The following is a 14,892-nucleotide window of genomic DNA, read 5'->3' as shown; positions in this document are numbered from 1 at the left end:
ATCCTTTTAGAGATGCAATTTTGTTTCAGAGAGGGGAAAAGATATCATACAAGGATAAGGACTTAGAAAGACTGGCTCCTCATGCATGTGCATAAAGGGGAACTAGTATAGATAACATATTTAGACTTTCAAAAAGCTTTCAGCAAGTTCACATCCCAGTGAGTCATCCTGGGATTGGCATAGGTGGCTTTGTTCTGCACTGAGAGTTGTCTCAAAAACTGAAAATCATTTCTAGCCTAGACTTACACAGCCTGATTACTCGTCACCCTCCAAGATCCAGAATGGCCTTAACAGGAATGCAAATCCAATCAGGTTATTCCTGCTTAATACCTTTAGTGGTTCCTGCCATCAGGATAAAGGTTCCTGGTTACCTTCCTCAGTACACACTTGTCACTTTGTTGGGTGCTCAGCATTTGAATCACTTATGTTTGAGAAGTCCTTACCTGCCTCTCACTTTAGAGCTGAACATGCCATGTGGTTGCCTTTTCAGCCTCCCTTGCAGCTAGAAATCAGGCATGTGACCTAGGATTGGCCAATCATACACCCCTGGACTCAGGAACAATGATGGGAATAGGAACCTTGAGGAACTCTTTCCAGTGGGTGTGATTTTAACAAGTTGATGAGTTCTTGGACCAACAGAGGCAGTGTAACCAGTATGGGATCCTGTGCCCAGTCCAGTGCCCAGAGCTAGCAGCATCAGTCAGACACATGGCAGCATTTAACGCTCGGACAAGGTGGCAATTACTTTTCTCACCAGGTCACTTCTAAAAATCTTTAAAAATTAAACTCTTAAGAACACATAATAATTCTCAATGTTAAGAAAAATGTTTTAAAAATTCTGACTATACCTCTGGGTACTGCCTTCTTTCAAAGCTTAGGCATCAAAGACATACACTAGTCCCTCCCTATATCACGGTTCACTTATTGCGGCCTCACTGTATCGCGGGATTTTAAAAAATATTATATTTAATTATCGTGGACTTTTCGCTGTTGCAGGATTTTGTGGTACTGTATTCATATGTTGTTAGTTACATAGGTTTAAGAGTGTAGAATATGTTTAAGAACATTAGTAGTGTTTATAAAAGCGTGGAAAGGTTAATAAGGGACTGGGAATGATTTATAAGTGTGTGGGAAGGGTTTATAAAGCCTTGAAATATATATAAATACTAAAGTAAATGTAAGGTTCCTACTTCGCGGATTTTCACCTATTGCAGGGGTGGGAGTGGGCCTAGAATGCAATACCCGCGATAAGTGAGGAAATACTGTATTGTAAATGTTTTTTCAGTTACTAAGGCATACTGGAATAACTTCCAATAAAAGAAGACTGGTATGATCAAGGACTAATATCTTTAATTTATCTTAAGTCTTAAAATCATTAAGAGAAAATACATATTACATCAGAAAATTGGGCAGTGGATTTGAACAAAAAACAAACACATGGAAAAAAGTTACGACTTCAGTAATAAATGAAATGCAAATTAAGTTTTCATCAACCAGGTTTAAAAATAGTAAACACTCCCTGAGATCTTTCTTTTTAAAAATAATGTGTTTCTTTATTTTATTTTATTTTATTAGAGGGGAAAGGAGAAAGAGAGGGAGAGAAACATCACTGTGTAGTTGCCTCTCACTCGCGCCCCCAACTGGGGACCTGATGTGCAGCTTAGTCATGTGCCCTGACTGGGAATCGAACCAGTGACACTTGGCTTGCAGGCCAACTCTCAATCCACAGAGCCACAGTAGCCAGGGCCGCTCACTGAGATCTTAATGTTCTAAAAACTATGTAATAACTCATTAAATAATAAGTTTAATATTATTAGTAGTATATCCATTTTAAAGGTAAGGAAACTGAGACAAAGAAAATTCATGTATGTTCCAGCTCACTTCGCCACTAAGTGGTTGAGCAGGGTTGCAACTGCAAGGAGATAAGGGGTGGGACTTAAAAGTTCCAATCCTCTAACCACAAGGCTGGCTCTCCTGGCAACCACCCCCCATCCTTAGGTAGGGTCCTGAAGTCACCTCATTAGCGTAAAGACATTTTTATCCCATCATTAGGAAATCCCAAGGGTTTTAAAAGCTCTGTGCCAGAAACAGGGACAAAAATCAAATATTTATCATAAATCACAACATCATAAGACTTCACTGTTTTCATACTATAGTGTAGGAAATGCAGGCCTGATGTTCCAACTGCTAAGCTTGAACTAGGATTCTAGCCCATATCTGACCTTCAAAGCCCATTTTCTAAACTATTTTACTTCTTTTCCTCAGCATGGCTTCCACCTTATCTGTCTTCTCATCTCACAGCGGTCCCTAGTCACACCATACCCAACACACCTTGCCCTCTCATGCTCATTTTGCCCTGTCAATCCTGTGAACTTCAGCACCTAGATCAAATGCCACCTCTCTAGATACTGCTCTCCCCTCAGCTTGCCTATAGTATAGCACTTTCCTGAATCTTTAGCATATTTTTCACCACACTGTTGTTACTGTTCTGCATTTATCACTGGGGCTGGAGCCAGACAAGAGCTTAGATATTAAGTAGTATCAGACATGTAATAAGCACTCAAAATAATAATGTTGAGTAAATAGTTGTCAGCATGTCCTCCTTAAAAAGAGGGCCTAAGTTCATCTAATTGATTGTTGTATTCCAGCACATAGCAGCACAATGTCTGGCTCACAGAAGGCATGCATTTGCTGAATGATGAATGAACACACACCTGTTTCTTCATTAAACTGTGAACTCTCACAGAGTAGGGATTCTACAAAGTCCAGCAAATGTTTGTTGAATCAAGGTAACATTAAGAAAGAGAAACTATTTAATGATTAATAGAAGATTTATTTTAACATTAATACATATAGTCATCATTGCCAGATTTAACTTGAGATATTAAATTGTCGATCCCATTTTCCTTCCTTGATAAGTTTTTCCTTCTTGTCCTGAATAAACAGGGGAAAAACAAACAAACAAATATTAGAAACAATGCATTCTGGCACAACCCATGATACAATTCTAAAAATCAGGAATGAAACACTCCAAACCTAATTCCAACCCCCCACTATCTAAAACCTATGGAGTAAGAGTGAGGAAGTGGTAGTCTGAAAAAATAAAGGAACAATAAGAAACGACTGCTACTGAAAAATATCTTACCCACATTTAAGTAAGTAAAATTGTATTACCTTACTAAAAAGCAGCATACATTGAAAGCAAAACACAAACACCTTCTGGTAAGTGTGGCCTACCTTTCTGTTAAGCAATATTTATCAGATAATCAAAATATATATGCTCTACCAGGAGAGTGGATTGGCTGGTTTAAGGCAGAGCTAGATAGGTGGGCTCCAGTCTTGATGACAATATGAGGCCTGGAAGCTGGGGCTGGGCTTCTAGTACCACAGTCGTCTAGTTTCATAGATAAGCCTGGCTTTCTCTGCAACCATATACCCAGGCCTCTGACGGCAGGGATTCCCAGCACAGGCTGCTCTTTCTTTTCTTTTTTAAGGGTATTAATAAGTTTTAAAATTAATTTGCAAAATGTGACCAACAGAACTAGAATTCACACAAATAGGGAACATATTAAATGATTTATGCTTTGCTAATACTTAACCTAATATCTCTTTTTAAAACAAATGAACTAAAAAACTAAATACAAAAATATGCAAAGATAATAAATAAAGGTTAATCAGAATAAGAGTTTAACTTCTGCACATCTAATAAGAAAAAATTAACCTTTTCAAAGTTACTTTTGTATTCTCTTACTTAATATTCACAGTATAATTTCCTTACATTATCTAAAATATACCAGGAAAACTTTCATGAGCTAATTTTGAGTCTTAGAAATTTATACTGACCAATTTATTACTTTAAATTCTAGAGCAACCATTAAACTTAAAAGACCCACAGACCATAATGATATTTAACAAAGCATATTACTATGAGTTGAAATGATAAAGAAATAAAACCAAATATATAACTCAAATTATGTTTTATCTCTTGCTGGAAAGGAGTAAGATAAAAGAAGAGGAAGTAAAGAAAAGCAGAGGGCCAAGTGGGGGAGGCACATGGGTGCGATCATCAAGAAACAGCTGCAGCCAGCACAGGACGAACCTATCACACAAATACTAAACCTCGGGTCCTAATATCCATACTTACTCTGTCAGTTTTAAAAATGTAGTACCAGAAGATGAGGGGCCCAACTCCAACCACAGCTCCTAAGAGTGACGTCTTGGGAGTGGGTCTGAAATTGGGATAGATATTTGCTGATCTTGCATAGGTCCAACGAATCAAAGCAGGATCTTCCTAGAACAACAAAACATTACAGGTACTTATGCAGGCCATACTGAGAAACAATCTCATTAGGACTTTTGTGCAGGAGCATAGGAGATACTTTCCTTTCATCCTCTACTACACTTAAAGATATACTCTGAATACTCCTAAATAGCTTCATGGAAGATCTTTCACTTCAAGTATTTGCTGAATAATTCTATGATGATCCTGTTCAAATCCTTCAGAACTTAAAAGAGTTTTATAGCACTCTTTAGCTTTCTATTTATTTCAAATTTAAGAATCCTAATCTTTTAAAAGCTGCCAGAGAAGCCACTTTTTCTCTTTGGTCATTTTTATCTATTGTTTCCTGGATTGTTTTCAGCTTCATTGTCTTTCTTGAAGTGTGACCAACAGAACCACACAGTATTCCTGAAGACAATGAACACATTTCATATGCTCTATCATGCTTTGTACTTAGTTTCCAGACCCTTTATAATGTTACCCTACGTTGGTCTTTCCAGGCTACAAATAAGCTTCTGGAAAGTGAAGAATGAAGTAGGCTAACTATGAACTTCTAAGTTTTTTAAGCTGACTTGGTTGATATTTTAAGAGCAAAATATTACATTTCACACTATTAAAATAGTTTTTAGAAAGGACAAGGCTGTTGTTACAGAAAAATATTCATTGTCTTGGTGAAGAAAAAAACTAATTGTCCATTTCAATATTTATATTAGAATAACTATGTAAGAGTAACTGTACCCCAAAACACAGTTAGATCTCCAAAATGATTTTACAAAATTTTTCACTCAAACCAACTAATAGATAAAAATAAGCAAATGAAGTCAGCTTTAAAATCTTAATGTTAAGGTGTAAGGGGAACATTCAAGGCCCTAACCAATATCAAGAAGTTGTGATTGTAGGACTAAATTACTTAAACTGGATCTCACACAGTAACTTTTTAAACCAAACTGCAGAACCAGCAAAGGTGAAGACACAAGATATAGACTCAAGGGGATTTTGAGCTCAACATATCTATTATTTTATCTATCCCTTCGGCTGTTAATGTAATTGAATGACTCTCCCATGAATTTTCAAACTGCCAGTCATCTCTCTACACTTCAATATCTGACAGATCTGTCTTCTAGAAACACATTTCATTTCAGAAAAATATCAATAGTCCATTACCATAGTTCATTAACCTAAGTACTGTTAAGTGAAGTTCCAATACGTATGCTACGGGGACAGTTCTTCTTTGACACCACTTCACATCTGGACTATTGGCAGTATGTAACATGGTGAACACGCCTTCCCATAATCATGCCTTCCAGGGCATACACCAGCCTGGTTTTCCCCTTCTCTGGCCATTCCCTCTTAAGTCTCTTTTGCTCTCTTCTTCCTTACTCTCCAATCTCTTAATATTGGACCTCAAGACTCTGCACTGGTCTTTCCTATCTGCATTCACTCCCTTGGTGATATCCAATCACGTGGTTTTAAATATCCATCTATAGACTAGTAACTCCCAAAATTATATGTCTAGCTCTAGACCTCTACCCTAAAAACCAGACATAATATCCAACTACCTGCTCAGCAGTGACATATTGTCCCGCAACAAGCATGTCAAATGTAACTGATTTTCCAATATTCCACTCTACCTCCAACCCTGCTCCTCTGGTTTCACTTTTCTCCATCTTGGCAAAAAGCAAGTTAATTCTTCCAATAGCTTAGGTCAAAAACCTTGGAATCATCCTTGATCCCTCTCCCTCTCTTATACCTCACATCCAATTTGCCAATGACTTACAAGGTCTGGTGTGATCTAGTCCCAGGCATCTTTCTGACCTCAGCTCTTCCGACACTGCCCTCACCTTTCTCCATGTTAGCCACAATGATCTCTTCTGTATTTCTGCAGTTAACTAAGCACAATCCTATCTAAGGACCCTTTGCCTAAAATGCTACTTTCCCAGCACCCTCACCTAAGATCTTCTCTCAAATGTCACCCTAGGCCTATCTAAAATTGCAGCAGCTCTACCTTCCCACTATATACACATACTCCTAAACCCCTTCGTTGCTTAATTTTTGTTCTTATTATGTATCACTAACATGCTAAATGATTTTTTTTTTTTTTTTGAACTTACTACTTGTCTCCACCCTAGAAAGAATGCTCTGTAAAGACAGGGGTCTCTGCCTGTTTTGTTCTCCGCTGTTACAACATCCCAAACAGGGCCTGGCCTATAACAGACCCCGCGCAATTATTTATTCATTTAATTAATCATTCTTAAAGATTAGGCAAATAATTTCTATGTATTGATCAATATTTGATTAAGTATGCAATGCTCATTTGATGAATAGAACAGTTATTACTACCTCTGTTCTACCATGACAAAACTGAAATTGCCCTAGATCACAGCACTAGAAAAGAGAAACACTGGAGTTTAAACCTCACCTTTGTCTGGCTCAAGGGCTTCTCCTTTTTTACTACATCATACTATTTAGCACACCAAACCTATCTGTGTATGTACATAATAAATGTCTCTCTCTACACCTTCTTCCCAAATAAACGGTTCTGGCAGGAGATGGTACAACCAGCTGGTTAAGCAGGTGATTTGGGTTACTTTGCCAAGGTTCAAATTCTGCCCTATCACTTGCTAACAGAATATCACTCTATGAACTACTTGTCTTTCCCATGTTGTCTTCTCATCTGTAAAATGCGGATAGTAATAGATCTTAACTGTCAAAATAGTTGTGATGTTTGAATAACATTCAGAAAAAGTTTGGATAGTGCCTGGGACATTGTAAATTTCCTTCAATTCTCATAACCTCTATAAATTCCTACAGAATACCAATGCAACCATTGTGAAAATAATTTTAAAATCGTATTTGATATATTTAAAGTTTTTGTACAGAAAATTATTGAAAAGCACTCTTGTTAAATAACATCAGTTTGCTGGGCATATGTGTTGGGAATTCTACACAGGCTACCTCAATTAACCTCACGATTCTATAAAGAAGGTAATACCATTCCCATATATGAAGATAAGAAAACAAAGGTTCAGAGGGTTTAGGCAAATTGCCCAAGGTCATATACAGGATGGGGAAAAAGTAAGCTTCAGTTGTTTGCGTAGAAAATAATACAATAAATAGTAAGTAATAAGATAAGAATCAAGTTGTGTTTCGTGTACTCACAACTGTAAACATACTTTTGCCTCACGCTGTAGTTTGCTAGTATGTAGCCCCTTGGAGTCTGCCCCCAAAGCTTGAACAATCTGCAAAGTCTTTGGGTCTTTAAAAACATAAAGTGAAGAGTCACTATACAGTATTCCCATCAGGAGAGAGCAGCATTGCTATGAACTGTACCCTGAAAGGTGGAAAACAGCTTTTTAAAAAATACAAAGACATTTTCAAACACTCATTACAAGCCTGGCACTGTACTGGCGGCTCACGTGACCTTCCTCATTTAACCCTCATAAGAAAGGAATTATTATTCCCATTATTCAGACAGGAAAATCGAGGGTAAGCAGCAGTGCTGAATAACTTTCTCAAGATCACCCAGGTGGGAAGTGATCAAAGCAGGATTCAAACTCTGCCAGGTCTAAGTCCAGAACGCGTTCTATGAACCACCAAATTCTGCCTAAGGTCAAAGGGCTAGTGAGTTGGTCTGCTCTCTGGGCCATTAGACGAGGACCAATGTCTAAGATACTGATCAGGAACGGTGGCCGCCCCGCCACTAAGTACCCCTTGGCCAGTCAGGGTTGCCCAGCCTGAGCGGACCGCCCGAACTCTGGTCCTCGATTCCAGCCCAGCCGACCCCGACTCACGATGGGCCCGTGGCGGCTGGGGTCGTTGTATTTAAGCAGGTACTCCCTTTTAAGCCGGGCTCTAATGGCCAACCGCTCGGCTTGCGCCTTCCGAGTTTCCGGAGATATGTCGTATTCAGCTGGGTCGAGGGTAGGGGGCAAGGTCGCCAGACGCGAAGGCTTGTACTCAGGGATCGACATCTTGGGAACCTGAGGCACAACTGCGCCTGCGTGACCCGCCTCCCCGCCCCGTCTTCTTTATGCTAACCTTAATCCCGAGGAAGTGCGCCTGCGCGTTAGCCGGAGCTTGGAAAGAAAGTTCAGCTTCTTTCTCGCTGTCCCGGCCCTCAAATAGCGGCGTGCGCATGCGTAACGTGCTTTATTCACCTAACGACCTTCCCTACCCGCACTGCTCCTTGGATCTGTCGCTTGTTTCTTTCTCGCAGCCTTCTCTACTGACGTGACAGAGCTCATTACGTGAAGCTGAGTTATGTGGAACTGAAAGAAACAGGAAATGGGACTAGTTGTGAAGTCTTGTTTTAGTGTGGATCCATCCAAGCTGTGTGATCTTGAACAAGTCACGTAAAGTCTGAGTTTCTTCGTCTGTGTCCGGGAGATAATGACTCCTAATTTATCCACCTTGCAAAGTTATTGTGAGGGTAAAATCGGATAATGAATAGATGCCAAAATGTTTTGCAAAATTTAATTTCCCAGCCCAGAAAAAGAGAATAAGTTTTCTGTACGTTGCCACACAAGATCCATGTAACATATTAGAAGATTACTTTTCATAGGTACGAAATAATGCTTAGTAGGAGAATGATGTTATGAGAGAAGTGTTGCCTGCCTGACTATAGTAGGTAAGACAAAAATTGAATAAAGCTTATGAAGAAACAATGATGGTTAAAATACTAACACCTCTTACCTAAAATCTTTAGCACTCTTTAGGTGCCAAGAATGAAAAATATCCTTAGAGATATGAAAATAAGCATAGGGGCATTGTGTCTTACCGTGAAAGATTATTCAGGGAGGAAAGAAAGGTAACCCGAAATGAAACCTCCATCCCTACTATCTCCCTCCCCTACTATCCAAGGGAAAAGATCAACTTCAAGTTGCATGGCAGGGCCTTTGGGTATCAATCAGATAGTCGTCAGGGGAAAACATGTAATTTATTTCCATAACTCAGACAAGGAAGGCTGGATCAAAAGAGAACTTCAGGTTGGATGAACTGTCTGGGGACATGCAGGTATGTTGGGAAAATTTTTGCTGGGCAGAGAAGAGACCTAAAAAGTGTTGGCACTTGGAAGGGATGAGAAGCAGCACTGCTTCAAATTTATTCATCATTTTAATACTGTTCTAAAATATTTATTAAGTGCCCACAGCATGAAGCGTACTGAACAATAGTCAGTCAATCTTCTAGGCTCACTGGGGGAAATACAGAAGAAATGAAGGTTGTGATGTGTTTTCTTTGAGGAGCTGACAATCGGGCAGTACGGAAAGAACAGACAGAATATGATCATATTTGCAAGGCAGTTCAATGTCCGAATGAATAGAGAACAAAATGGGCTCCTGAGAATGCAGGCTGAGAGAACATAGAAAAAAGAAACTTGAGACAAATCACTCACACTCAATTTTAAAGGAGAGAGGGAAAAAAATGTTCTTTTTTTTTTAATGGTGTTTTTAAATATTAAGAAAACAAAACAAAACGAAAAGCAGAAACGGAATAAATTCTAAAAATTCTAAAGACTACATTAAGAAAGTTTCAAAAACTGTTTATAGATAAGACACTGATCTAGGAAGAAAGGCCTGTAAAAAGAATGAAAGAAAATGGAAAGGAGTACAATAAGTATAAGCAGGCTGACAAAGTTAAAAAGGACTTTTAAGGTTTAGAGAGAGGGAGACAGAGACAATAAATATCATTTCGCCTTGAAGTAAAGTGGTTATTCCCACATTTGCTTAATTATCATAAGTACTCCTTCAGGGTTGTTGTTTGTTTTGTTTTACAATTTTCTGGATGGATTCTTACAATATTGTGTGTTTGGGAAGCACAGAGATGGGTACAAGAGGTCTTCTTTTCCTTTTCCCAGAAAAGACCCTCTTAGAGTGAATCTATTGAAAATGGAGACCTGGATTCCAGAATGAAAGAAAACGACTTGATTGGGACTTTATTTTGAAATAATGCAACCAAAAAATTATGAAAATAAATCTCTAATATTTAACACATATTTGGTTACAAGTACAACTGTGTACTAATTCTGATAATTTAAGTATTCATTTGTGGGGACTTTATTTATATATAGCTTATTATCCTTCACTTTGCATTTGGTCTTTACAGTAGGGTCATATTTCCATAAGTTTTGAAGGGCTTTATCCAGTTTTCCCAAGGCCTCTCTTAATACTTTAAAACAAAATTATTTCCTTTACAAGCATCGGTGTAATTATCATTCTTATTGATTTTCTTTTTTTTAATGTGCTACCTGGTCTTACTCTGTGAGATCTTCCTTTGTTAATGACTTTGCACATGAATCTGGCAGTTAGCTGACATTACTGTCATCAATTTCATGAACTTCCACATCTTTTGCAAGATTTTCAACATACTTCTATTGTATTTAAGGGCTGGGTATTTCCAAATGAATGACCAGAACTTAGCTAGGAGGGCATGTAGGCCCTAGGATTCATAGTTGGAACAGTTTAAGTGGACAGCAATTTCACAAGTGGTCATTACATCAACGGATATTTCATGTTTTGAAGAATCTTACTTCTTTAAGAAATCTCATAATAGAATTTATCAGAATTTATTGGGACATGAGTTACAAAGATTAAGTATATTTATCTGCAGTTGGCTGGAAGGGGATGTTGTATTGGAAAAGGAGGGCAGTTCAGATGTGTGGGGGTGGTCAAGCCATGTGAGTGGGGTAGGGTTGCAGGGAACAGAAGATAAGGTGAATATAGAAACTGAAAGAAGCAGGTGACTTCCACCTTGCAACAATATGAAGAGCATTTCTTCTCTTACTTGGGTAGGGTCATAGGTATATTTGTGAAAAAAACTCCTAACTTTGGATTGAGGTTGGGAAAATGTAAATTACCAAAATTGGTAGAAGCCCTTTATCAGGTTAAGAAAGATCCCTTATATTCCTTGCCAAAAGTTTCTTTTTAAGCACAAACGAGTGATAATTGATAAAATGTTATTCATATATTTTCAATCTATCATCATATGTTTTCTTCTACCAATCTGGTAAAAAAGATGAAAAACCTTGGTAAATTGTTCTGATGTGGAGTCATTTTGCTTTCTGGAATTAACCTACTCCATGGCCATATATATTTTTTTAATGTACCAATGAATTAAATTTATTAACATTTTCTTTTTTGTATTTTGTTCTTATATAGTTCGGGTAATACATTTACATGAAATGAGTAGGATAGACTTTCTTCTTCTTTTTAACTTTCCAAAACAATTTGTAGAATTTGAGGACAGGGACTATTCCTTGAAGGTTTGACAAATTATCTTATAAAACTCTCTGGATCTTCCATCATTTTTCAGGGGAGACTTTTGGCTATCAGTTCAATTTCTGTGATGATTTCTGGTTTGTTCAGGTTTTCTACTTCTTCTGGAATCAATTTTGGTACTTTACATTTTCTGAAACATCTTGTTTTACCCTTATTACCATAGAGTTTCTAGTATCACCTTTTATTTTTTATTGTACTTTTTTCATTACCATTTATTCCCCTATACCCCACTGCCCCCCACATCACTACACTGTTGTCCATGCTCCTGAGTCCTTTTTCCTTTTTGCTTAACCTCTCCATCCTCTAACCCTTCCCCACAGAGTTGTCAGCCTGCTCTCTGCCGATAAGTGTCTTGTCTTTGCTTGTTAATTCATTAGATTACACATATGAGTGAAATCATATGGTATTTCTCTTTCTCTGACTGGCTTATTTCACCTAGCATAATGTTCTCCAGGTCCATCTATACTGTTGCAAAAGGTAAAAATTTTTTCCATTTTATAGCTGAGAGTATTCCATTGTGTAAATGTCCTGTAATTGTTTTATTTGCTCATCTACTGATGGACATTTGAGCTGCTTCCATATCTTGGTGATTGTAAATAATGCTGCAGTGAACATAGGGGTGCTTATGTCCTTTTGAATTAGTGTTTTGGGTTCTCTGAAGTGTTCACAGAAGTGGGATCTCTGGGTCAAAAGGCAGATCCATTTTAAACTTTTTGAGATATCTTCATATTGCTTTCCACAGTGGCTGAACCAATATACATTTCCACCAACAGTGCAAAGGGGTCCTTTTTCTCCACACCCTCACCAGCACTGATTGTTTATTGATTTATTGATGATAGTCATTCTGACAGGTGTGAGATGATAGCTCATCATGGTTTTAATTTTCATTTCTCTGATGATTAGTGATATTGAGCATCTTTTCATATGTCTGTTGGCCAGCACTAAGTCCTCTTTGGAGAAGTGTCTATTCAGGTCCTTTTCCCATTGTTTTTAAAAAGTTTATTTGTTTATTTGTTTGTTTATTTTTAGAGAGAGGGGAAAGGAGAAAGAGAGGGAGAGAAACATCACTGTGTGGTTGCCTCTCACTCGCGCCCCCAACTGGGGACCTGACCTGCAACCTAGTCATGTGCCCTGACTGGGAATTGAACCAGTGACACTTGGTTCACAGGCCAACGCTCAATCCACTGAGCCACACTAGACAGGGTCCTTTTCCCATTTTTGAAATGAGATTGTTTGTTTTTCCAGTGTTGAGCTTTGTAAAATTTTTTATGAATTTTGGATATTACCCCTTATCTGATGTATTGGTGAATATGTTCTCTTATTCAGTAGGTTGTCTTTTTATCTTGTTGATGTTTTCATTTGCTGTGCAAAACCTTTTTAGATTGTTGTAGTACCATTGGTTATTTTTTCTTTTGTTTCCTTTACCTGGGGAGATATATCTGAAAATATATTGCTATGAGTAATGTCCAAACTTTTGCTGCCTATGTTTTTTTCCCTATGATTTTTATGCTTTTGGGTCTAACATTTAAGTCTTTGATCCATTATGTGGAACCTTTTGTGGTTCCATATAATTTTTAAAAATATTTGTTCTAGTTCTGTGAAATGCATCACTGGAATCTTGATAGGAATACTACATAATGATAAAGGGAACAATCCAACAAGAGGATATAACACTAGTAAATGTTTATGCACCCAACCTAGGAGCAACTAAATATGTAAAGCAAATATTGATGGACATAAAAGGAGAGATCCACAGAAATACACTCATAGTAGGGAAATTTAATACCCCATGGACGTCAATGGATAGATCTTCCAGACAGAAAATCAACAAGAAGACAGTAGCCTTAACACACTAGATCAAATGGATTTAATTGCTATCTTCAGAGCATTTCAACCCAAGAGAGCAGAATATACATACTTGTCAAGTATATATGCAACATTTTCTAGGATAGACCATATGTTAGGACACAAAACAGGTCTCAATAAATTTAAGAAGATTGAAATCATATCAAACATATTCTCTGATCACAATGCTATGAGACTAGAAATCAATCACAAGAAGAACACTGAAAAACATGCAAAAACATGGAAGCTAAATAACATACTATTAAACAATGAATAGGTCAACAATGAGATTAAGGAAGAAATAAAAAGATGCCATGGAACAAATGAAAATGAGAACACAACAATCCAAAATATATGGGATAGAGAAAAAGCAATTCTAAGAGGGAAATTCATAGCATTACAGGCCTATCTCAAAAAAACAAGAAAAAGCTCAAATAAACAATCTAACTTCACACTTAAAGGAACTTGAACAACAAACAAAGCCCAGAGTGAGTAGAAGGAAGGAAATAATAAAGAGCAGAGCAGAAATAAACAAAATAGAATGCAAAAAAGATACAAAAGATCACTGACTCTAAGAGATGGTTCTTTGAAAAGACAAACACGATTGACAAACCTTTAACCAGACTCATCAAGAAAAAAAGAGGGAGGACCCAAATAAATAAAATCAGAAATGAAAAAGGAGAAATAACAACCGCCACCAAAGAAATACAAAGGATTGTAAGAAAATATTATGAACAACTACATGGCAACAAACTAGACAACCTGGATGAAATGAATACGTTCCTAGAAACATTCAACCTTCCAAAACTAAATCAAGAAGAATCAGAGAATCTGAATAGACAGATTACACTTAGTGAAATTGGAGCAGTAACCAAAAAACTCCCAACAAAAACCCTGGACCTTATGGCTTCACCGGTGAATTCTACCAGACATTCTGAGAAGAACTAATATCTCTGCTCCTCAAACTATTTTAAAAATTCAAAAGGAGGGAAAGCTCCCAAGCTCATTTTACAAGACCAGTGTTATCCTAATTCCAAAACAGTTAAAGACACTAAAAAGAAATAAAATTATAGGCTGATATCCTTGATGAACATAGATGTTAAAATCCTCAACAAAATATTAGCAAACCTATTACAGCAATACATCAAGAAGATCATACACCATCATCAAGTAGGATTTATTCCAAGAATGCAAGGTTGGTGCAACATTCACAAATTAATAAATGTGATTCACCACATAAAGAAAATGAAGGATAAAAACCACATGATCATATCAATAGATCAACAAAAACATTTGATAAAATCCAGCACCCATTTATGATAAAAAAACTCTCAGCAACATAGGAATAGCAAGAAATACCTAAACATAATAAAGCCCACATAATGACAAACCCACTGCCAGCATCATCCTCAAGATCATACTTAAGATCGGGACCAAGACAGGGATGTCCACTTTCACCTCTCTTATTCAACATAGTAATGGAAGTCCTAGCCA

General features: G+C 37.4%; 1 protein-coding gene across 1 annotated transcript; it reads right to left on the bottom strand.

Annotated features, from left to right (window-relative positions):
* Positions 1-2,784: 2,784 nt before the first annotated feature.
* NDUFB4 (NADH:ubiquinone oxidoreductase subunit B4) lies at positions 2,785-8,304 on the bottom strand. The gene is made up of 3 exons (XM_090265774.1): positions 8,071-8,304; positions 4,145-4,291; positions 2,785-2,934 (listed from the first exon to the last, which is right to left on the bottom strand). Exons 1-3 carry the CDS (start codon positions 8,248-8,250, stop codon positions 2,872-2,874), a joined length of 390 nt encoding a protein of 129 aa, XP_090121900.1. The 5' UTR covers positions 8,251-8,304; the 3' UTR covers positions 2,785-2,871.
* Between the last annotated feature and the right edge of the window lie 6,588 nt (positions 8,305-14,892).

This window comes from Furipterus horrens, unplaced genomic scaffold (genome assembly GCF_987537825.1).
Source record: "Furipterus horrens unplaced genomic scaffold, mFurHor1.1.pri manual_scaffold_1, whole genome shotgun sequence".
NCBI lineage: Eukaryota > Metazoa > Chordata > Mammalia > Chiroptera > Furipteridae > Furipterus > Furipterus horrens.
This window is presented reverse-complemented; position numbering and strand designations above follow the sequence as displayed.

Bases quoted from the DNA above. Each gene is read 5' to 3' on its own strand.
- NDUFB4 (XM_090265774.1), bottom strand. From the start codon at position 8,250: ATGTCGATCCCTGAGTACAAGCCTTCGCGTCTGGCGACCTTGCCCCCT. The intron at 4,292-8,070 runs GTGAGTCGGGGT...TTGTTGTTCTAG, and splicing joins CCAGCCGCCACGGGCCCATC to GAAGATCCTGCTTTGATTCG. The intron at 2,935-4,144 runs GTAAGTATGGAT...CTGTTTATTCAG, and splicing joins ACATTTTTAAAACTGACAGA to GACAAGAAGGAAAAACTTAT.